The sequence below is a fragment of the Macrosteles quadrilineatus genome, unplaced genomic scaffold, assembly GCF_028750875.1.
Source record: "Macrosteles quadrilineatus isolate MER2022 unplaced genomic scaffold, UCM_ALF_1.0 Scaffold_1__1_contigs__length_201487025, whole genome shotgun sequence".
In the NCBI taxonomy this organism is placed as follows: Eukaryota; Metazoa; Arthropoda; class Insecta; order Hemiptera; family Cicadellidae; genus Macrosteles; species Macrosteles quadrilineatus.
Genome location: NW_026542594.1, coordinates 166,285,152 through 166,310,444, shown reverse-complemented (window position 1 = coordinate 166,310,444; position 25,293 = coordinate 166,285,152). Strand labels below are relative to the sequence as shown.

General features: G+C 33.9%; 1 protein-coding gene across 6 annotated transcripts in view; it reads right to left on the bottom strand.

The window, feature by feature from the left end:
- Window positions 1-25,293, bottom strand: part of LOC128989075 (uncharacterized) — an 84,403-nt gene that overhangs the window by 23,937 nt on the left and 35,173 nt on the right. For 5 of the 6 annotated variants that reach the window (XM_054410966.1, XM_054410934.1, XM_054410956.1 and 2 more), the window contains exons 10-25: window positions 21,233-21,343; window positions 19,057-19,241; window positions 17,691-17,817; window positions 16,639-16,760; window positions 15,374-15,497; window positions 14,180-14,349; window positions 10,120-10,162; window positions 9,357-9,496; window positions 8,773-8,848; window positions 7,822-7,943; window positions 6,802-6,911; window positions 5,416-5,606; window positions 4,140-4,311; window positions 3,443-3,882; window positions 2,672-2,845; window positions 1,618-1,862 (exon numbers count right to left, since the gene is read on the bottom strand). In XM_054410966.1, coding sequence (XP_054266941.1) covers window positions 1,618-1,862; window positions 2,672-2,845; window positions 3,443-3,882; window positions 4,140-4,311; window positions 5,416-5,606; window positions 6,802-6,911; window positions 7,822-7,943; window positions 8,773-8,848; window positions 9,357-9,496; window positions 10,120-10,162; window positions 14,180-14,349; window positions 15,374-15,497; window positions 16,639-16,760; window positions 17,691-17,817; window positions 19,057-19,241; window positions 21,233-21,343 — 2,552 coding nt within the window. Of the gene's footprint in view, window positions 1-1,617; window positions 1,863-2,671; window positions 2,846-3,442; window positions 3,883-4,139; window positions 4,312-5,415; window positions 5,607-6,801; window positions 6,912-7,821; window positions 7,944-8,772; window positions 8,849-9,356; window positions 9,497-10,119; window positions 10,163-14,179; window positions 14,350-15,373; window positions 15,498-16,638; window positions 16,761-17,535; window positions 17,657-17,690; window positions 17,818-19,056; window positions 19,242-21,232; window positions 21,344-25,293 lie in introns of all 6 variants that reach the window. The other variant, XM_054410949.1, reaches the window with a different exon arrangement.

Here is a 25,293-nt window from a genome sequence, read left to right as displayed (position 1 = left end):
CGGGTTTTCTTCTGGTTAAACCGACGTCCTCAAAAACTTGTTTAAACAGACCGTTTTAATGCATAATGTATACAGTATTTGAGTTAAATTTAGGAGAGCATTGCATTTATACATGTGATTGCTGGTCTCAAATCTTTCCCACGAGAACAGCCGTTTCAGTACCGCCCACTTCCTGCCTATCTGGTCCGGTTAAACCGATGTGCTGATAAAATTGTCCGGTTAACAAGTTCGCTGCGGGCCATCAAATGGCAGGCGTAGCCCCAGTGCGGCGCAGCCCGCAGCGTCGAACAAACCCGATTGCCGGGTGTTTGGCTCTCATATTTCGGTATGACGAATAGCAAATAACGTGCGGTGATGTCCTGTTTTATAACAAGAGTCGACGTAGTTCGCTAAACACTCACATATAGCAGCACTGCTTGGAACGTAGCCGGTCCCATCGTATTGCCAATTGGAGGGAGAAAGACGGGACAACAAGTTGATTTTTAAGTTTGCCAGACGGGGATTTTATGGGGAAATTTTACTACCAACCTACAACACAACAAAAAGCAAGTCACCCACTACATGCTAACATGGAATTGGTCTGCCTTCGACCGACGCTAGAGCAAAAACGATGATATACGAAAGGCATTGCCGAGCGTATCCGATCGGTTACGGCAGCGTCTGAACAGCGCTCGGCCCGTATCCGATCGGATACGCCCGCAGTGAACGTGTTAAAGAGATCATTTCCGCTGAGCATAGTCCGGTTAAACCGATGTCCAGTTAAAAGGTGTCCGGATAAGAGGGAGTCTACTGTAGATTTAATGGAGAAAAAAATCAAGAATTAAATATTTTAAAATAGTTTTTGAGATACAAATTGATACCCAAAACAACTTTGAAACACAAAAAACAAAATAACGGATATAGGCTAACACTAACAAACTTTTTTTTAAACTAATTATTTTAGATTTCCTTTTTATTTTAGCCCAATAAACATATTACTGAATTTGTTGTACTTTCTTATCGGACACCCTGTACAGTAATCTTACAAAATTTGCGTTAAATTTAGTACCATTAGACCTTTCGCCTCTAATGAATGGTCACTTTTAGATTGGACAGAGTTTATGTTGATTAAAGATGTGGCCTACATTGATGTTAGCCAATTATTCTATTGTCATCATATAAGGGTGTGAAATTATTCAAAATAATAAGAGAAGAGAATGATTACATAACACATATGGGGAAGCACTTTTAGATGACAGGAGTGTACAACGTGTCAACCAACGATAAAGTGAATATACAAGATAAAAAAGTGGGAGACAACTGTTTAACGCAAATTTTGTAAGATTACTGTACAGCGTGTCCGATAAGAAAGAAAAAAATTCAATAATATGTTTACTAAGCTTTATGAATTTATTGATAACTTAACTAGAGTGAAGATAATATAGCACTGTTGCCCATGTTATCTACCTACTTATTACCAGAACTATTCATTTTTGTGGTATGAGTTGATATTTATCATGTAGCTCTGTTTTAAAACTGTAAAATTCAATACACATTCAAACCTATTTCAATACGTTATCACAGTAAAGTACCTTGATAGCAAGTAGAAAACTATTTTAAACACAAATGTCAACTTACTTCATATTAGTTAGAGCAGCTGTAAGGGATTTTTTCACATCTGTAGTGTCTTTTAACAACACACTTATCTCTTTCTTGAGCTGAATATTTTCTTGCGACAGATTTGAGTACATCTCTTTCATATTGTTTAATTTCTTTGCCTGTTCCTCCTCTCTCTTCTTATATTCTTTGTCTTTTTTAAGTAATTCTGATTTCACTTGCTCACGAACCTCGTTTATATTCTTTTTATTTTCTTCATGTAACTTCTGCAAAAAGAAATAAGCTATTTCAGTAGAGTAAAAATTGCTAAAAATCGGTTGACACTAATCTCATTTATGTATTCAACAACTGGAATTCACTTTATATACAGCCCAACATAATTCCAATTGATGATACACAAGGCCTCCGCACTTGGATACCTTAGAATGGACCCTTGGTGCAGCAAACCTGCAAATTTCTAGTTCCTTTAGAGTTTGTAATTACAAAAGTATAAAAAAACACACTAGGCCCATAAGATCTTAGAAACACAACTGTTTCTTTTGGTAAAATTTCAACATCAAAATTTAGTACTAAACACAATTATTAAGTAATTTTAAAATATGCCTAGTAATAAAATAAATTAAAATTTTCCAAATTATGGAGAATTAAATATCCAAAAACAATCATTTATACAATAATTAATTTGATATTTGTGAGGAAAAATGGAAGACAACATCACTCATTGTTATCTTTATAAACAACAGGTGCAAAATAAAAAACAATTGCACTTCATAGTTTTTCTTGATGGGAACAAATATGATGATGATACTTCAGCAGTTGTCCTGTTAGAGCAATTGTTATATACAGCTCTTCTTTGGGATTCTTGGCAGTTCAATATAAACATTTTGATCTTAAATTCATTTTATGATGGGAACTTAGTTTTCTGAGGTAAGACCCTTTTGGAAATAAACATAGAAAATTAATCCCACCAAAAAACTCGTTTAGCCAAATCGTTGAAGATGTTTTTGGGATAGCCAAAATATTTAAAATATACAAGTATTGCACAGTAAGATAAAAATGTAAACACAATACTTACTGCAATGGTGTCATGTTGTGCTTTTAATATTTGCTTTTCGGAAACAAGCTCTCGAGACAATCTTTCTTTATCCTTGTGGGCTAAAGCAAGCTGAGAAGACAGCTCTTGTACTTTCTTGTTCAACTCTTTGTAGAGGTCAGACTCTTTTGTCTGAGATAATCTATGTTTTGTTTCCTGCAAAGTGCAAATGAATATTAACTAAAATTAAATTTTAAACAAGTAAATCTTCTTGATTGAGATCAAGAATGTTTGAATTATTGGAGTATTGATATTACCATCAAGATTTTCAAAACACTAAAAGTAAAATTGAACCAAACAAACAGTATTCCTATTACCACAAAATGATTGAAATTCAGCAAAACCATGTACAGACATGCAATAATATTGTCCATGTAGAATATTTACCAAATTCATATAGATATAGAACAACTTCCAGAACTGACTCAAGTTTACTGTACCGTACAATAATACAGTATGACGCAAACACTAACATGAAGACCATAGTTGTGTAGCTTAATAAAAAAATTTACAATTATATTTATGGTGCCAACAGTTTATTTCCCTTTGATTATCAGTAGGTTTTCATATCTCCTATTTAAATGATTTCACTACAAATGATTTTTGACATATTTTTCATAAGAAAATAATTAACATATAAAAGATGTTTAGTAAAACAAAGGCAATCCTAACGAATGAATATCCAGAAAGTGCACTCACAAGTGTTCATAGTATTATAAGCTTAGGTCAGACAAAACAATAAATTTGAATTACCAGAGGAGCAGTTTGGATGTGTCTTTCCTCAGTTACAATCTCACTTTGGGAGCCTTTGTCACATTCTGTACTTTCAAATGTCTCTTGTACCTCAGGAGCCTTGGTGACTTCTACAACTGGCTCTTGCTGGTCCGTCTGGTCCTCACTACTAGGTAGTGGTGTTTCTGGTTCCATTTTACCACTGCCAACATTCTCCCTATGTTCCAAGAATGTAAAGCAAGTGCTACTATCTGCTGGAGGACTCATTTTCATATCCTCAGCAGAGTTATCAGCTGAGCTGCCGTGTGCCGTCTCAAATGTTTCATTGCCTTTTTCTTCAGCATGCTCATGGCTAATATCAATTTTAGAGGTGGTAGGGCAAACGTCTTCACCATCTGGACTTCGAACAAGTTCATCTTTAAGTCGTTTAAACTTTTCCAAGATGTCGTCCAAAGAAAAATCTGAAAGAACAGAATGTCTGTACAAAATGTACTTCTACAAACATTTAATATTACTTGATATGCGATATAAAGAAAAGATTGTGCTTCTAAACGTAAATTGAAAATTTAGACATTATTTGAATATAGTTGCACAAAGAGTTAGGCCCTATTACAGTCTTGCACTGAAGAATGGATCTCTTATGCATTGTTCTGCACATTGAAAATTTAGAATCACCAGTGTACCTAGTGACCATACAAATCTATTATCCAACTCTTACTTTCATCAGGCTGAGGAGGAAGAGGTCCCTCCACCGTTGCAGGGGGCAGTAAGGAGGTATGCAGGTTTTGATCTGCTATGTCCTCATCATCAGTACCGTCATCTGAACTATGATCAAATTCACAGCTGCTACTTTCGTCATCTGAATCTTCCCCGCTAAAGGAACCAATATCCTGCAAAACATAGTGAAAGATATATTAGTCAGTAATTGAAATAACCATTGGTTATTGTTTTTGTTGTTGTAAAGTAACGAACATAATTGTAGGCCTGCACTAATTTAAAAACATAACTCATGAATTAGCATTAGAATTTATGGCTATAGCATGGATAAAAAGCTCTAAAATGTTAGGGTGTGTTGCTAGCCTAGTGGTGCGGGAGGGACGGGTTCATTTCCCAGCACATTAACACCACATATGGGTTTGAACCGATTTCCCGAGAAGCGTTTGCCTACCGCAGTTTTCATGCCAGTAGTCATAATGATCCCCAGAATCATCCCTGCTTTCCATCTTGCAAAGGAGGACAGATAGTCTAACAGTCCTTAGGAGGCTTATTGTACACAGAGAGATGACCGCAAAAGGAAAGTGTTGAACACAATTTTAACTGTTATCAACGGGATATCAAGTTTAGAGGACGGTGCCAGGCTCATTCCATAAGCAAACATCATTAACATAAAAAACCATGGGTGGTTGGGCAGCATGGCGAGGTTATATTTCTTGTAAAAATGTGCAAGAAGATCGATTTCCAACCTGAGCAGAACCTGGCCAACAATCTCAAGTAATCGAGCACCAAATCAGAAAATTAAGCTTGAGTCGAGCTTTTACTATAGCGTTGTTACCGCGATCTCTGATGACAACGGTTACATTTCCGTTATCCCAGGAGACGCTGATGATTTACCATGTAATGATGCTATGTAATGATGCTAATGTAATGAATGCTTGGGAAGAACTGTATATTCATAAGGAAAAATTTAAAAATAGAAATAAGTTGATTAATGAACAAGTAAATTTCAATTCCAGTTGTACTTATAAAATGTATTGGCTGGTGCTTCCGGTAGCCAATAGGGTATAAGTAGGGACGCCATTCAAGATTCTTGTTCGCCTATTGGGTATGATTATGATTGGAGTGTCCATTGAAATCGATCACCTCTTACCATCTTTTTTGTATATTTACCGTCGTGTGAGTAACAGTATAAGCGTAAACATATGTTTTAAGTGTAGACGTTTCTTTTATTTACTTTCCGTATATTTTTTTATAAAATAATGTATCTAAGTGTTTACCTCTTGATCCTTGGTGCTATCTGTTTGTTGAGAGTCAGTCTCGGCAGTGGAGGCTGCAGTCATGATGAAAGAGACAACGTCTGCAATCTCTTCTCCACGAGTGGCGAATCCTTCGTCCAGATGATCAGCCAAGTATAGATGATCCCCCAACTGGCAAAACCGAGTGGACTCCAGCAGTAGGTCAGAAACACCTGACACCCCACAGACAAAGTTTGAGTAACCACGTGACTCTTTACAAATTCCTGATCAAGAGTTTATAGGTAACAGTAATTGAAAATACTACATAGACTACTCTGTATAACATTGATTTTCGTTATTGTTAAATTTACTGTGGTTTTTATTTCTGTTTTTGTCCAAGTATGTAGCTACCATCATGTAAGCTTACTAATCACTTGTAGTAAATATAATATTGACTAATATGAGTTAAACTTAAGTTTAACTATAAACAGAAAACAGTATGTGGAAATTACATCAATCAAAGACAACCAAGTTTTAAACCACAACTCTAATATAATGGAAATTAAACATGGTGTCCCTCAGGGATCAATTCTTGGGGCCACTGTTGTTTCGGTGCTATGTTCATTCAGGGAATGCCCTCTAATATAAATTTATAATACTAATGACACGCAAAGCAATTTGGTTCTCTATGCTGATGACTCAAATCTAATATCAACATTTAAAACATATCAATGTCTTTAAGTATCATGTAGGGAACAGATAAAAATATCAAATCTTATTTCACAAGAAATTGTTTATTTTTAAACACGGAGAAAACTAATAAGATTTTTTTTTGACGGCACAGAACAAAGAAAAACCTACCGTTATTAGGAATATTTTCACTATTATTACTCTAGTTCATAAAATTTAAATAGCATAAAGTACCTATACATCACTATAAAAAAATATAGGAAACATCAACTATTTAAACCTGAACAGCCAACAATATAAGACAAGGATACAGAACATGCAATCACACGATTTGAGACCAAGTAGGCTTGCATAGCGAAAACAAAAAACCTAATGCAAACAACAGCGCTTGTGGTTTTGTCAATAGAAAGATAAGATATTAAATATCCATAAAAAATATTTTAACTTATGGAATAAGATTTTAGATTAATTACAAGTTCAATATGAAACCATAAACAGTTTAATTGCAGTATGCAATGGCGTGCAGCAAATCAAATGTTCACACAAAAATACTGGATCACTGAGTTAGAGGTGAAATTTAACAGCCATTATAAAATTATTATTTTTATCCATAATAGTTATTACGCTAGCAATACATAATAGAAGTCGTAAAGGAATAAAAGTAAAAAATGTACCGAACCGATGGTGGTTATTAGGCATACCCCTAATTAATACATTATCCATCCAGTTAATACTAACTTGTGATGTTTGGAAGAAGATTTTTGATGTCACCGCCTTGCTCTTTCCAATGCTCTTCAACATCATCCAACTTGAGGGGACCTTCATTTTTCAAGACATCGAGAAAATACCTACAAGTAAAAATTCAGCTAAGGAATTGTAAGCAATTTACTACCTACTTATGTACTGTACCTGAAAAGGCCTCTATAGCTAGTATCGTTTCTTTAAAAAATTGTGTTGATCATTAGCACTTACTAACTATAGTTTGCATTTTGACTCGATTCGATACTTACTGTCGGGGGAAAAAGTTTAGACACTCGAGTTTGGAGCTCTACAGAAAAGTAACGAAACTACTTAGAAAAACTTGTAGTATATATAAATTTTCGTTGTTTTATTCTACGTATTCCTGTGGAAACAAACATTTTTAGCTCCTTCAGGAAATTTTTTTTTACAGTCGGAAGGTAAAAACTCCCTGTTTTTAGAGTATCAAAAACCATCTTATGACTTTGAAAATTCGCACAATGTAAACTAAACGTCAGAACTTTATCAAACTTTAATACAATATAGACACATATACAATGAATTAATTTGTGTAGTTTCAGGATTTTACTCTACCCAAAAAGTTACGCTAGTTAGTTATAGTTAAAAAGTTATTATGTATATAGTCAATGATAGAATGTACAGTAAAAATCGGGTCTTACTTGTTTACTTTATTTTTAATCAGTTCTAAATTATAATTGATTCTCAAAACAGTTAACGCCAGAATGGCAACAACTTCAGAGCATCTTGGGATTGTGGCAACATTAGTGGTGAGTTCCTGAGATCTCAACATCAACAAAATCTTTGAATCTCCAGTGATCACGTCAACATCCGTGATCATCTTTTGCAGTCATGGCAATAACCGTGATTATTTACCACAATCGTGGCAAATTCCAAGATATCATAGTTTCTTACAATCTACACAGGAGCGCAGCAACATCTTGAAGGGACAGGGGATATCTGTCATAAAAACGTAAAATAATAAATTATTTGAGTACTTACGAAAAGAAATAATCTTTTATGGCTATAATTTCTGCTGGATCATTGGTGTGATCCAGAAACTTCTTAAGTTCAGCATTAATCGCTTGTTCATGGTTCCCATAAAATGGTTTATTGGGATTCCACTGAAAAAAAAAAAAAACACCACAAAGTGTATAAGAATGTAGTAGAAATTAAAGAGCAACTAAGAAAAAAAAACTCAGAACACATTAAGGTGCCCATTAAAAATTCATGACCCCAGCACAGTTGTATGTGTTAATCGACAGAGGTTCTACTAAAAAAATAAAAACCCAAGCCATGGACTTGCCATAATCTCTTGTAGATTGTCATTCTCTTGGATCAGCTGAGTACATTTTATTACATGTTTCTGTCTGAGGTATGTAGGTGTGTAGCAAGGTGTATAGGTGTGTGCACAGGCATTTACCCCCCCCCCCCCCTCCAATCAGCCAAAGTGTGACATGGTGTGCGAGGCACTACAGCTGAGCAGTATGTTACGCTTTACGCTGGAAATGCTTGTCCACCGTAACAAATAATCCGTCCACGTCAGTATCCAATAGCCAATGATAATAGATTATGAAAGTGGTAAATAAACATCTGATAAACCTGTTATATGCTTCTAACCAACTGGAAGGGCTACAATTATTGCATAACCGATTAACCAAAACCAAGTTTTTATGTCAATCCTAGTTAGCTATTTTTTGTTTCTTTTTTTTTTTTTGCTAAGTACCTGTAAAACAAACAACCAACCCATTCACAATCAATTTATTGAATACTTAAATGTTGAACCATTCAAATCCAAACTTCTCAATATCTGATCCCAACTGAGCCTTAACTATCTGATCTAAATCCGATCCAATATCCGGACACCTATACAAAATATTCCTTTCAGGGTTTTTTTTTGTTTCCTTAATAAACAAGTCAGAGGGTGAGTGGATTAAATGTACATTTACTTACTTCATTTTTGTTATCTTTCCCAAAATTGCACAGCCTCAAATCTAACCAACTTTGCTTTCTGCTCCCCATATCTTTCCTGAAACACAATATGGGAGAATAAATAGATCTCTAATAGGTCAAACCATAACTTTTTATTTGGAAAACACAAATCAAAACTGAAAAACATTTAATCTCAAAACTCAGAAGCCATATCCTGAAACCATGTTACTTGCCTTGGTTATGGTTATGAAAAATTACACAGTTCACAGTTCCAAGATTATTTACATGTTTTTCTTTAGTTGACAGCGTTTTATTCTTTAATGTTTATTAACAGTGACAAAACTTCAATATCAATTCAATAGTAATCAAATAAAACAAAAAACAATAACATTTAACAGTGAATAGAAAATTGCTCCAGTAAAACAAGAAAGTTTCCTTGCATTAGAATTAGTTTACGTTCACTTATCTATTAGTTAATAGACCCTACCTAATTCCTCTTCCTATTTCTACTGGTCATTTGTTTGTTTGTAAGTAATAGTAATGATGGTTGTGTGGCTGTACTATGATGAATATCAAGTATATCATATTTTGTTGCATTAACTTACACACGATTAGCCAAGGTATTATGATTATTTGCATTTTCAAGATCTTCATCGTCATCATTTCCATCATCCTGCACAGCTTGGGATGGTTTTTTCTCTTTCGATTTGACTTTCTTTTCCTTGGGCTTTTTTGGCTTTACAACCTGTAAAACCCCAAACTCTATGTTCAGAAACTATAAAATTCATAAATTGGGCAAAATGTATTGATAGCTAAGGATATAATAATGTTATGGAATTCCAAAAGTAAAATAAAACATATTTACTGTCCAAGTCCACTAGTCCACAATAACACATAGTTTTGATCAAAGTTAGAAATCTAAATTAGAGTATACTGGAGTAAACTTTTTACTTTGTGATATTGGATAACGGATAGCCTACTGTAAAATATTAAAATACAAAAACTAAATGCATTTAATAATTATAAATTTTACTGAGAACACAGTTTAATAAATCTTGTTTTGCCAAATGATGAAATTTCTAGTCTCAGCCAATTTACATATTCTATATCCGCTCTATATGTGGTCTTGTTTTTGATGTCGTATAACTTTTTTTTTAGAAAAAAAAAATACACAAGAATTAAAGTTTCAACATTTATATGTGTATTTGATACAACAATTTAAATAACACTTAGAGATATATTTTTGAGCGCTAAATAAAACAAAACAAATAAATAAACCTATGTCAAATCTTCTGGTGCAAATGTTACATGGCATTTTTTTTTAAGATAATAATTTTAAACCATATAAATCTTTAGTGACATACTAACCTTTTCTTTATTTTCTTTATCATCAAGTTTACTCTTCTTCTTCCTGCAAAAGAATTATTTTGATAAGAGTAGGTATACAAAGTATTAGAAGATTAAGACAAAGACAGTTCATATTGATGGCCTCATACATAAAATTTGATATAACTACGAGTAAAGTTGGCTTTGGCTTTGTTGTATTTTATCTTTAATTGTGAGTTACTATCATCTAAGGATTATTTAGGATGTGTTTATAAACCTATGAGGGGTAGATGGTTAGCCTTTGATATAAACACAAAGGTTTATCCAATTTCTTTGTTCTTTATCGAGGTCTCCTTTTCAAGCTAATCCAACTGTCTTCCTTTGCAAAAATTAGGTCAAGTAATATCTAAAGCTGAGTCTTCCGGGGCACGGAGTGCGGAGAAGCAATTTCCACTTGACCAGTGGCTTCTAGGAGAACAGTACCATTAGATACCTAAGACAAGTGGAGAGCGGACTTCGCTCTCCAAACTCCGCTTCCTCACAAAAAAAATCAGCTTTAAACATAATATACTTTAAGCAAAAAAGAAGATATTACTTTGTTGAAAACCAGGAAAACACTGAATTGTATTTGAGAGTTTTGTTCCACAAATAAAATAATATAAATAGGGATGGTTAAGTCTCGAAATTTCGGGAAATTTTCAGGAAATTTTACATCTTGTTACACGAGACGAGATTTATTTTTGGCCGAGATATTTATCGAGACAAGAATAAAAAATAAAAAAATTAAAAACGCCTGCAGAAAGTAAATGCAATACCCGCAATACAGGAGCGTGTTGTAGTTGCGTTTTCTTTGCGAAGGCGTTCTTATTTAATTAATTCTTTAAATGTAAATATTATTTTAATAATATTACTTTAATAACATTTGAGAAGTTTTGTTAAGTGTAAGCAGTGTGAGGAATGTTTTATTACTATAAAAAGTCAAAACAAGTAACTATTTTATAAAAATGAATAGGGGTGTGCGAAGCAGCAAAAAATTTTCGATTCGAAGCAACGATTCGATTCAAAAGATTTTCGATTCGATTCGATGCAACTCGATTCGAAGCAATACGGTATTTTTCTATTCATAATTGTCAATTGAGTGGATTAACAATAATTAAAATTTATCACATTTGTGTAATACAAATTTTTGTTGATGTGGTATTAGGCCTATTCATACTTACATATGAATTTTAGGTGAAAAAATATTTATTTTCAATCATATGTATTAGAATAACTGCTGGAAATACCAGTGAGCTGCTTTACTTGCCTATTTCATAATTTTTACTTGGAATTGGCTCAACTGCAAGAAAGAAGAAAATATTTTTTTTATCAAGACACTCATTCTCATTTTAATAACTGTTTAAATAACTAAATAGGTAACGGTAGCTAAATTACAACAAATTTGAATGGAACTTAATATAAAAAGACCATTAAGAAATAAATTTACATATCACAAGTTTAGGGCCTGTGGACCGGCTTCAGGACTGCAAGCAAGAAGAAAATAAAAATAATATGTTTCCACCATGCAACATGTATCATTCATTCCCTGCCTCCTAACCTCCTTAGTATAATAACCTCACACTTACATTATTTGTTACATCATCATAAATAAAGAATTATTATTGGCATCAGTAGGCCTACAGCTTTACATAGGCATTATTTTTATAGGGCCTAAAATAGTAATAGGCTGGAAGCAACATGTCAAGTAGAGAACTCATTGAAGAAAAGATATTGTGTAAACTAATTTCCTATAAAACTCAAAAACAGTAAATAACATACAAACATTGTTTATGGTATAATTAATAAGGACTAAAAAATGCATATAATGTCATACAGTAGTATAGACCTACCGGTACTGCAAGAGATTAAAATCCTAAAACAACTGATTTTGATAGCTAATGAATGAAAAGAATTAAAAATCCATAAAATGAAGCTAAACAATATCACAACTAATTAGGTACCCGAAAAGTAACTCTTAAATAATATATAGAAGATTAAAATAATATTAAATCAAGAGACAAGAAAGTTAAATGCTATCTTCTAGTGCCCTTGGCAACACAGGTCAATGTTTTTAAACTACCCTCAATGTTTTTGGAACAGCAGGGCCTTTTTCTCTTAAGGAAGGGTAGTAGTATGTCAACAAAAACAATGAATCAGTCTCACCAGCCAGGCCCGGGCAACGATGTGTGAATTCAAGGTCATAGACCCTCCCCCTCCCCTCTTACACCACCCGGTTGCTACCCAGTTGCTTCAATTGCTGACAAAATGCAAGTGATGAAACAAGGAAGTAGAGACAAAGAAATATATTTCTTTATTCAAAAACACAAAACTGTTAGAGATTATTTTCAAAGAAATTAATTCAATGTAATTTGTGAGTTGTAAATATTGTATTGGATCTTAGAAATATATTTTTTTAACACTATTTAACCAAGATACAGATCTGTTCACTATATCAGATATTTCTTTTGTTTATAATTTATTATGTAAAATACTAAATATATTTTTAATTAGGTATTGAATGAACAATAAATGGTTATACTAATATGTCTGGATAAATAGTCTTTCTATTCTTTTGACTCTGTTTTCTTTGCACTGTTAGTGTTGCGTCACGGCTTTTGTCTTGTTACTCTTATCAGTAGACGACTAGACCTGGCTCTGGCTAGTGGCAGTGCGGCAATTGCTCTGTTGTGTCTTTATTCTTAAAGGTCGTGAGCCAACTTAATTTTTAATTCTCATTTGAACATTTTAATTCCTCTGTAATAGATATAATAATATAAGAGTGTTTCTTTGGAAATAAATTATTCTTTTTTTTCTTTTGCCCCAACAAAAATTCGGGGACGGGGACCGACAGACACCTAACAAAAATACCAAATGTATCAGTCTATAACATTGATCTTACTAGTTAAGTATTAAGTAACAATTTTTCAGACTTATTTTTAAAATGATTTTGGAGTAACCTACCTTGTTTTGGCTAGGTTCACAGTAGTAAAATATTTCACACACTGCTTACATCAAGACAAAAAACAAAACCTCTAATCATTTGCAATGTCAAAACAAAAAAATATAAAACAATTAAAGCTATATTTAATGCAAAGAATGTATTAAATAAGAACGCCTTCGTAAAGGAAACGCAACAGCAACGCGCTCCTGTATTGCGGGTATTGCATTGACTTTCTGCAGGCGTTTTTCGTATATGGATACTGACTCCCTCGTGAATCGAATCGTTTTTTGACCACCACTGAATCGAATCGCGATTCGATGCATCGAATCGAATCGAATCGAAATTTCGATGCATTTTCGATGCATCGCACACCCCTAAAAATGAATATTGCTTTTATTTTATGATTTATTTTATTTTAGGATAAGTTGAACTCTATCCTAACTGATATCACTATGTTTCCTAATTGTAGGCATTTTAAATAAGTTAGGCGTGATTAATAAAAAAATGTTATGCTGATGTTTTTTAATAAAAGATTCTAAACATTCTTGCCTATTATCATTATTTTTGTATTTAAACAGTCATCTAACAATGTTACAAAATCAGGTACAAATTTTGAACGTGCATTTCCCGTTGTGTATGAGAAGGGAAATCCCGTCTCGATCTCGTCTCGAAATTTTATGAGAAATAAAAAATCTCGTCTCGTCTCGTCTCAAACTAAAAATCCAATCTCGTCCATCCCTAAATATAAAACTATACAAATCTCAGTAAGAACTACATATTATAAATATAATGTTATGGTCGTAAATGTATGACATACTTTCAACAACAGTAAAATAATCTTGATTTATTGAAACACTTGACGATTTAGAAGAATCCTCCACACACCCTTGTTAACATGTTTGTTTTAAAAGTGTTACTGTCATTATTGTACATTTCCATGTCATCCACAATGTTGTTTATTTACTGTACGGTTTAGAAGCTGAAAGCTCTAGCTTCAATATGTGGAATAATTGCTTAAGTTTAATAGTTCAAACAACTAGCTGAGTGGTAAAGTTAAGCTGTTGAAGAAACATAATAATTTATAAAGATTATCTACTGTAAGTACAAAATGACATGATTTACTTGATTTTCTTTTCTGCAGCTTTTTGTTCAGCATTAGCTTTGGGGTCAAGCTTGTTGACAGACTTGACTTGTCCGTCAGAACCGATTATCTCAATGCTGATGATGATCGAGGATCCATTGCCTTCACTGTTGATGCAGTCTGTTGTAAGACATGGCCGACCCAGAAAATCCTGCACATTCCACAGTAATATTGCTTATTACCGCAACAAACTTGCAGAATAGGAGCATTTCTATTTGCCTAGTTGTATTTCCACAAATATAATTCATTAAAATTGTCAGATATATTCCCAAATGACTTTTTATTGAAACAGTAATAGCTTGGTATAATAAATCAATTTGCCAGATTAGATCAAATTAAACAAGCAAACTACAATAGTTTTTTACACTCTATAATAATAAAATGGAAATTTTAATTTTTAAGTTTTTTTTTTTGGAATTTCCTACGTAGGCTATCTATTTAATTTAGAACAAGGCTTCAATAAAAAAAAAATTTAAAGCTCTACAGAATGGTTTGAAAATAAATTGGAAAACAATGTTTTAGGGTAAAAAATTAAACCAGTTTTTACCGATAAAAACCCTGTTCCCTTAGTCTGATCATACTGGTTCATGAACTCGTTCCAATAAACATAAGTTTACATGTTTTTACTAAATTCCATAAAAATCTGACGCTTTTACTCAAGATATCAAACAAGAACACAGGCACATTTTTATGTATTCACTAATATTCATTCCTAGCATAGTAAATTTGCTAAAAATAAAAAGGAATTTTCACAAACATCATTTCTAAGTATCAGTGTCTCCAAGTAAAGGTAGTAAGTATCAGTGAATGGATTACAAGGCCAAGGGATATTCCTGACAACCTGATAAATGTAATGTTTTCAAATAGTTCAGTAAGGATTTCACCCTTCACATACGTGTTATTAATTTCAATATTATCTATGGATATAAAGTATTAATAATGAATTTCACAGTCTTCAAAGTATGAGCTAAGGTAGACTGTAGTGGTTTAACGCCATGGATTTCACGTTGAAATCTATGCCTATCTAAAATGCCTTGTAGTCTATTAGACTTGTAACAACAAAATTAGTACAAGTAATTCCGAAGGTTTTTATGAGGTAAAATATAAAAAGCTGTTAGCTGACATAAGAAACCATAGGATCTATATGCTGAAATTAATATTCATACAATACTTGCCTTGTCATTTATTTTGCCAATTCCACAGACTGATTCTTTGTAAGACTTCCAACAAGGAACGTGGAATTCAATGTGACATTTTTCTTCACACATAATTCGTACATAGCCAATAAAATCTGGATCCCTGTAAATTTTATAAAAGAAAATTAATGAGCATTGACTTTTTGATCATCATTAAATAATTTAAAATAGATAAAAACCCCAATGAAGTAAACTGATACAACACCAGCTAAATATTACCACATTTACAAACATGGAAGACAACATTTAAAATATATTAAAATTAACAACACTGTATTATTTAAGTTCATCTGGAACTCATCAGTTTTAGGAATTTAGGGGTTATGTAGAAACAAAAACATATTTAATTTAATCAATAATCATACTTAAACTTTATTAAATTGTTGGATTCTAGATTGAACAGAATATTTAAACCTGTTACACTTTAAACATGAGAGGTCAATTAACCCTTCCGGGACGGGCAAAATCGTGACAGAACGGGAAAAAATTATAGGAAAAAATAAAAATTAATTTTCCTTATTTGTGTTTTGGTTTACAAGTATACATAAAAAAAAACACAATGGAACACTTCATACTGACAAAATAATTTTTTACTCATTTTTAACTATATGAGTAGAAATGCAGCGGATATATCCACCACCCGTCTTTGAAGATATGACCATGACAACGTTAGGCAATAAATAAAGAACAATATGTAAACAATAAATAATGATAACGTAGTGTTGAGCGCGAAACGTTGAGGGGGGAGCGTAGGAGAGGTGGGGGGTGCGCGGGAGAAAGGGTGGCGTGGGAGAGGGGTAGGCGCGGGAGAGAGAAGGGAGTGCGGGAGAGAGCAGGAAAGTGGCGCCTTGGTACCGCGAAACATCTGGTTACTTCTCAAGCACCTGCCAGTCTGTCTGAAGGGAAGGCGGATATATCCGCTTCCCGTCCGGAACATCAAAAACCATAAGTGGATATATCCGCCACCCGTCCTTTATCGCTAAAGACTTAGGCGGATATATCCGTCACCCATCCGGGAAGGGTTAATGTTTGGGGATAACTGTTTATGACTTGACAGAACTAAGAACACTTGTGTGGAATCGACAGCGACATAACACACTCAGCCATATTAGCTAGCTACATAGAATCTTAATGCAGCAACATTTAGCTTATTAAAATGATTCAGGTTATTCTATTTCTACACCATGAGAATTCACAGTAAAACAGATTGATAATCTTTTCAAATGATTTGTTCTTCAACTTACGTGGAATAAATAAGTTCCGAAGGCACAATATGAGCAGTGGTCTTCAAGCAATTATTGTATCTACATATAGCTGTGGGCTTGTGAGGCACTCGACACAGTTGGTTCAGTTCTTTGATTGCATTCTGTTGACAAAATTATAAAAAAACATTGATGATTATTGATTAAGGATTGCTCTTTTGTTGACAAGGTGTGAATTTGATCTCTATGTTAATAACAATTGTAAAATACCCCACCGCAGTAAACCTGCAGACTGAGCGAATAGCCTATAACACTATAGATAAAACATACTCCCTTAGTAGAATTGTCATCCTTATGGAACAGCTGAAGCCAATTTTATTGTTAGTTCTGTACGTCCAACTGTAGAGGTCGTGTTTTGTTTACAATTTGTTTCTTGTTATTTCAGTAATTTAAACCCTCATTTAACAAAATAAAACGATATAATCATAAACAATAACTGGTCTCCCAGTTTTATAACCAAATAGTAAAGCACAAATCATGAAAATAACCCTAAAATAATAGAAACAAAATGTTGTCTACCCCAGAGATCAGAATGGACGTGCATGAAGATGAACTAGACACGAAAAACAAGCTTCAAAATGTACAATGGGATGTGGAGTCTACTTGTGTTGCTTAGTCTATGATAACACCTTTGCACATAGATTATTCTCTGTAGGGAAAATTCGCTAAAAGCAAGATCAAAATGTAGAAGATTTAAGATTTTTGTATATAATATAAAAATAAAAATGAATTTAATTTAATAAATATATGTTTTTAAAGTGAGTTTGTATCTTTCTTCGCAAATGGTTTATTAACCCTTATAAAGATAAAGATTCACCTAAGAAAAAAGGAATTTGTTTTAACTGTTGCTGTTGTATAACAAGTTTTTTTTACACATACCTCTAATCCTTTTGGTGTGGTTTCTTCAATGGCTTCGCTCGTTCCTGGCCATTTAAAAGTTGGGAATATCGGAAATAATATAGCTTCTAGTTTTTCTAATTGCTGTAATGCAGTTTTAAACCTAGAAGCACAACAAAAGCTGTACCATTACATACCTTCAATCCACTCGGTGTAGTTTCTTCAATAGTATCATTTGTTCCAGGCCATATAAAAGTTGGAAATATTGGAACGTTATCTATTATAGCTTGTACTTTTTCTAATGGCTCTAATGCAGATTTATACCTAGAAACATAAGAAAAAGCTAAACCAACTACTATTGGCTGTGATAAAAATAATGGCTTTGAATGTATTCTTGAACAGAAAGAAAGTGTAACTTTAGTCAGAATGGATGATAAATGTAAATTGTGAAACACTTTGATATCTATAAAGGGAAATATGATGAATGCTTGGGAAGAAATGTATATTCATAACAAAAATATTTAAGCATAGGGACAAATCGATATATGAGTCAACTTTGATTCCGCTGGAACTTATCAGTTTGTTTCTAAAACTTCTGGTGACCAAAAGTACTTGAGCAAGGACGCCACTTGGTTCTCTCAGATTCCGATTGAACCTGTAAGTGTTACTGGTTAAAATTGATGGCCATTGTAAAATCTTTTTGTATATTTACCGTCTTAAAGTTTTTACTGTTTAAGAGTAAATACCAGATAATGATGGGAAAAGTATTTCATTTATTATATTTCTATAATAAACCAAAGTTTACATTTAACAAAAATTTTCTTTATGAAAGAAATTTCCTGAAATTCCCCCTTTTTATGATTCACAGTAAATCAAAACCTGACTACTACTCCCCGATATCAATTTTATCAGCTGCCTATAAATAGATAATGATTATACATAGACTTTTTTGAAACAATAGCTAATTTGTTGATAAGAACAACAGTATGAGTTGATAAGAACAAAATTTAACTCAGCATGCGTCTGACTTCTTCAAGGAGGTTGTCTGTGGCATTGACAGATCTCAGAATGTTCCTGGAACTCTTTGAGCCATGTCAAAAGCCTATGACTGTGTTGTACATAACATTTGATTTTGATAGTTTAAAAACTATTTAACAAACTATGATTAGCTATTATTTATATAGATAACTAAAAATAATACAAAATAAATAATAGCTATTATTCGTAAAGAAATATAAAGAAATCCCAAAGACAAATCAATAGAAAAATGGACGATGCTCGAAAATTGTTTGAAATTTCAAAACCCATCCATGCCTAACTCAAACCACAAATAATATTTGGATCGTAAAAGGAGGGTAGTGATAAACGACAGTGTGTTCTTTGAGAATACATTTTATTGCTGTTGCTCTAATGGCCTACAGATCAAATTTGATTTTAGAGATTACCAAAATAATATCACCATAAAAATATTAATATTAACAGATACAGTTTTTTCAGAAAAATTTCCTACTAATTTTTCGTAAAATCATGTAAAATAATTGTATCAACTGTTTAATAACTTACCTGTTAAGTTTATAATATGCTCGAGCTATTTGAATATATATAGCTGGAAAGTCATATGCAAATATGGTCATTTCATTAAGACCGTGAATACTTTTAACAATGTCATCGTAAGTATTCAAGTTGATCATTGCAGCATACGAAGCATATCTGATGACATTGCATTGTCTCTCATCAGTCTCATAATCCTGTAAACATATTGCAATCATCAGCTAACTACTTTAGAGATTGTAAGTAATCAGAGCTACAGTAGAAATCCAATCATTCAAATCAATTGGGACCGTAACAAATTCAAATGAAAACTATTCTGATAATTGGATTTTTAACGAAATTCAGGGTATTTTGCAGAAAATAGACTGAGCTTTTACAATGCCTCTGTAAAAATTTCGCGATCGAAAAAAATTCATGATTTACCATGACCACGGAAGACAATACTCCAGACCACACAATCGCAGTAGATATTCAAGATATTCAGTAGATATTTGGCTGCAATAACAGAAAACTATGGCAATGTTTCCATGACTGTGGGAGACAATAATGATGATGTTTACAAGACCGTGGAAGATCTTCAAAATTTTGCAACGATTGTGAAAAACGATGATGATGTATGACTGTGGAAGACAGTGAAACAACGACTGTGAGAGTTTTTTTATTTTCCCGCAATCACAGCTTCTGTCTTCTTTAACAAATTTCTTGCTCCTGTGATGTTAGGTTTTTTTATTAATTCTTTCACTCAGATATTCGGATAATCAGCAATTCAGATAGTTGGAATTATATATAAATATTTCCGCAGAGCACAGATTGTACATTTGAGCCATGGTTTTAATCAGTTGTGTTTTCATGTAATCACTCATATTACAGCTAATTATATCCACAGAGGGCAGAGTTAAAGTACATTTGCATCATGGTTTCAATCAATTGGATAAGATTCAACATGTAATATTGTCTCGCTGTTTATGTATGCTTTATGTCAATCCAAAATAAACTCAGGGGGGTTTTTATAAATGAGGATTTGTGATTGAGAATATTAAGTTTCTTCAAAATCTCAGTCTTAGGAAAAAGGTTACATTTTTCAAAAAATTCAAACAAAAAGTAAAAAAAAAATATTTATCCAACACAAATGTCCAGTCAGTATTTAAAAATTAAATTCTTGAACCTTAAGTTGTAGATAGAAAGCATCAATGTGTTATCACTATCAGTTACAGTTGACTGCGGAAACTAGTGGGCGTGTGTGTATTTGGGTTAATACAGACTATATAGGTAGTCATATTAAGATGAATTAATAAGAGCCCTGAAGGTGGAGAAATGCATAGGGTAACACAAACATCTTACCTACAAGAACTCGGGCAAACAATAAATCTAATACAATATCTTTGAAGCTCTAGTCCTCAAATGATATTTGTAGGGATGGTCAAGTCTCGAAATTTCGGGAAATTTTCGGGAAATTTTAAATCTCGTTACACGAGACGAGATTTCTTTTTGGCCGAGATTTTTATCAAGACGAGAATTAAAAAAAAAAAAAAAAAATTAAAAACTGCAGAAAGTCAATGCAATACCCGCAATAAACGAGCGTGTTGTACTTGCGTTTCCTTTGCGAAGGCGTTCTTATTTAATTAATTCTTCAAATGTAAATATTACTTTAATTATTTTAATAACATTTGAGAAGTTTTGTTAAGTGTTAGCAGTGTGAGGAATGTTTTATTACTATAAAAAAGTCAAAACAAGTAACTATTTTTTAAAAATTAATATTTTATTTTATGATTTATTTTATTTTAGGATAAGTTGAACTCTATCCTAACTGATATCACTATGTTTCCTAATTGTAGGCATTTTTAATAATTTAGGCGTGATTAATAAAAAAATGTTATGCTGATTTTTTTTAATAAAAGATTGTAAATATTCTTGCCTATTATCATTATTTTTGTATTTAAACAGTCATCTAACAATGTTACAAAATCAGGTAAAAATTCCGAACGTGCATTTCCCGTTGTGTATGAGAAGGGAAATCCCGTCTCGATCTCGTCTCAATATTTTATGAGAAATAAAAAATCTCGTCTCGTCTCGTCTCGAACTAAAAATCCAATCTCGTCCATCCCTAGATATTTGTAAGCTCACTGAATACAAGATTGCATTTTTAAAACAAATACCAACTATTTTGTACAAGGGTGAAAACACTCACATAATATCGCTTTCCAACACGCTCATATGCTGTCTTATAGTTGTCCGCAGCTTTGCGGTAATTTCCTGCAAGGTAGGCTTCACCTCCTGTTTTTAAATTTTCCTTAAAATCCTGGAAACAATATGAATGACTTTTAGATAAAAATATTGTATACCAAACACTCTCAATTATTAACCGAGGTTGTTTGGCCAGAGACTACCTTGGTTACTGAGAATCTCAGCTAGCACAAGAGATCTATTAGATTTTGAGGTTAGGGGTTACAGTACCACATTAGGAAGTCAAATACTTGCAAACATAGTGGATTTTGTTTGAATTATGTTTATAGTCGTATGTAAGGTACTGTACTGACTGGGCATCAACAAGATGCACAGTAGATATTAGCGTCTGCAACTAAACATTGCCATGACGTCAAAAGGAAAGATGGCATCTGCTGAGATAGTGAGAAGGCGCATAATGCATTGATAAGGCATGTATTCAGTCTCTCAGCAAATTGCAAATCAGAAATAGACGTTGTTACAAGAAATACAATATAAATTGAACAAACCAATATGTACAATGCTTAGGGTCTATCAATAAGAAAAAGTTAAAACACATGACATTGCAGGCCTACAATATTGTATACATTAGTCCACTCAGCAGCCAAAAACACTTCAGCTCAGCTCAGCAGACGACTGATGTTAAATGCTCTGGCTTGTTACCTTGAGGTTAGGTTATGTTTGATGTTGTTCTGGTTCTCACATGACAGTGAGTTCTATCTCAAGTTGTCGGTTTATATTTCTCACTGATTATTGGCCTAAAGTGGCAGTCAGTGGGTTTACCAAGTGTAGATAACATGACTGATGCACTGAGCTGGGCTATGACGGCACGATCGGACGATGCTGGCGAGTTAATAGGCTATATAACTCTAGAACAGGTGTATAGGCCCACACACATTTACTGTATAGCTAAATTTCATTCTACACTTATTTACCGCCAAACATAATTCAGTAGAACCTTGATGAACCGAGAATTCTACACTACAAAACCTCATTATTCCAAAATCTATAAGTATAAAAGAGGATGTTTGTATATATATTTGTTTGTTTGTTTGTTTGTTTGGCAGTGATAAACTCAGACACCGCTGAACCGATTGCCACGAAACTTGATACATACGTGTAGAATGTCATGGAATTGGGGTTATCGCCACTGAGTAACCTGATCAATGCCCACTATGGTTCAGCCGTACTATATCTAATGTAATAACCAAATGTAGTCAAGAATCTTAGCAAAGCACTTAAACTGCTACGTAGTGGAAATTTTTATCAATAAAAACCATAGCTTAATAATATTGCATCAACAGGGATTAAAATCAATACGAATTTATATTATACACAATGTCTTCTCCTGAAGTTTGCCCAGTCTGTGTGATTATTGTTTCTAAGGATGAGAAGGGAATCCAATGTGATGGACCGTGCGACAGATGGTTTCACGCCTCATGCACTAGTCTGTCGCAAGCTGAATATACAAAGCTTTCAAAGGATAGTAGTCGCAAATGGTCTTGTGGGCGTGATGACTGTGTTAACAGCTCTAAACAGCCTTTAAATTTGTTGATTAATCAGTTGTCTCAGTTATCAAAAGTAATAGGAGAGTTAGTGACAAAGGTTGATCAGCTTACACCTTTACCTGCAAAAGTAGACCAGATTCTGGAACAGGTGGATGGCCTCAACAAAAATCTAGTGTCTTTAGAACAACGTGTAAATGTTAATGAGGCTAAAATAGCTAGTCTAGAAAAGTCAGTAAATGACTCTGCGAGAAGTAACTTTGATATGGAGATGGTAGTGTCTGAAGTCAATGAGAGAAATCGTCGAGCTTCTAACATAATGGTTTATGGACTCCCTGAATCTACCAGCAATGACACTCAGACAAGAATTAATCATGATCTTGATCAAATTTCGAAACTGATTAACTCTGCTCTGCCTGAACTAAGCGTCACAGCAGTTAAGGCCTACAGGGTTGGGAAGAAATCTGCAGACAAAGCCAGACCTTTGAAAGTGTTGCTAAAGAGTGAGCAAGATGCTCGCTCTGTCTTGTCCAAATTCTCGTCAGAAGTGGCCAAAAATGTTGATCCAGATTTCTCGTCCGTCAAACTTGGAAGAGATCGCACTCCCAATGAACAAAACTACTATAAATCGATTGCCGCGGAACTTGAAGAGAGAAAGAAACAAGGAGAGCTCAACCTCACAATAAAATATAAGAACTATATACCATCAATAGTTCAGAGTTCAAAAAACGATTAAAATCCAACGGTCTCCCATCTGCTGTTTCTCCTTTAAACCTTTATTTTCAGAATGTAAATGGATTAAGAAGTAAAATCAACCTGTTGGCTAAATCAGCACCTACATCTCTCTATGATGTGATTTCATTGGCGGAAACTAACCTATCTCCTGATGTTAGTAATAGCGAACTCGGCCTTACGGACTTTACAGTCTTTAGATGCGATAGGTCAGAGCACACCAGTGACAAAAGAAGTGGAGGAGGAGTACTCATCGCAATCAGAAAAAGTATATCCTGCACTCAGATCTTTCCTTCAAATAGGTCAGTCGAGTGCCTCTTTATCCTATGCAAAATTGGATCATCTTTTACTATGATTGGAAATGTGTATATACCTCCAGGACAACCCTCCTCAATATATTCTGCCTTCTCGGATATTGTTGATGAGGTTATGAACCTAACAAAGGATCTTACTAACTTTTTCCTAATGGGTGACTTCAACCAGCCCGATACAGACTGGATCAACCACGAATCTTCCAAGATTATATCTCCTTCTTCCCATTTTCTTCTAGAGGCTGCGTCTTCTTATGATCTGAAACAAGTCAACCGAGTTCCAAATTTTCGAGGTGTGTTGCTGGATTTGATTTTCTCATCGATTCACGGGCTGCAAGTTGAAAATGCTGAGGATGTCCTTTTAGAGGAGGATAGACATCACCCTGCCTTGTTCTTTACTTTTGATGCCACTCTGTCTACTTCCTCTGATGGTCCTAGGGAATACATCAACTATCGCAGATGCAATGTTGACTTAGTGTTGAAAGACCTGTATAACCTCAACTACCCTGTGTTTGATGAGCTTCATGATGCTGAAACGACATTTAACTGGTTTTCGGATTTTCTTGGAAAGAGTATCAGACTACATTCTCCCCTAAAGAAGACTGCAAATTGTAACTTCCCATGCTGGTTTACCAAGGATCTGAAGAGACTAATTATTTCTAAGAAAATACTTCATAAGAAATATAAGTCATCTCTATCACCCTCTGATTATGAAGATTTTAAATGTGCCAGAAGAGACTGCAAGGTTTTAACCAGTATCTGCTACTCAAATTACATCAGTAGAGTGGAGGAAGGCATCCCTCACAATATAAAGTCATTCTGGTCACATGTGAAAAACCTAAAGAGCTCTTCTACTTTTCCCTCAAGAATGATCTTCGAATCTGCAAACGCTACCGAAGCTGACGGAAAATGTAATCTCTTTGCAGAGTATTTCTCATCGGTGTTTGGTGACATGGACGTCAACGTGCCTATCTTCAACTTTGGTCTGAACAAAACCATCAACGGCTGCGTTTTTTCGGCGATTGATGTTCAAAAGAAACTTGAGTGTCTTGACACTAACAAGGGAGCTGGACCAGATGGAATTCCACCTGCAATTCTCAAACATTGTGCCCAAGTCCTTGCCCCACACCTTGCAATCTACTTTAAAAAACTGCTTGATGAGGGGATTTTTCCTTCCACGCTAAAGCAAAGTTATGTTGTGCCCATCTTCAAGTCTGGTAGTAGCAACGATGTAAAGAATTACAGGCCAATTGCCATTCAACCATGCTTAGCTAAAGTATATGAAAGTCTTGTCCTGGATAATTTACTCTTCCAACTTAACAGTTTTATCATCCCTGAACAACATGGCTTTCTACGTGGTCGTTCGTCCTCTACAAACCTTCTAGTCTTCCAAAACTACATTATGTCAGCATTTAATAAGTCTTCACAAGTGGACTGCATATATCTTGACTTCAGCAAAGCCTTCGATAAGGTTAACC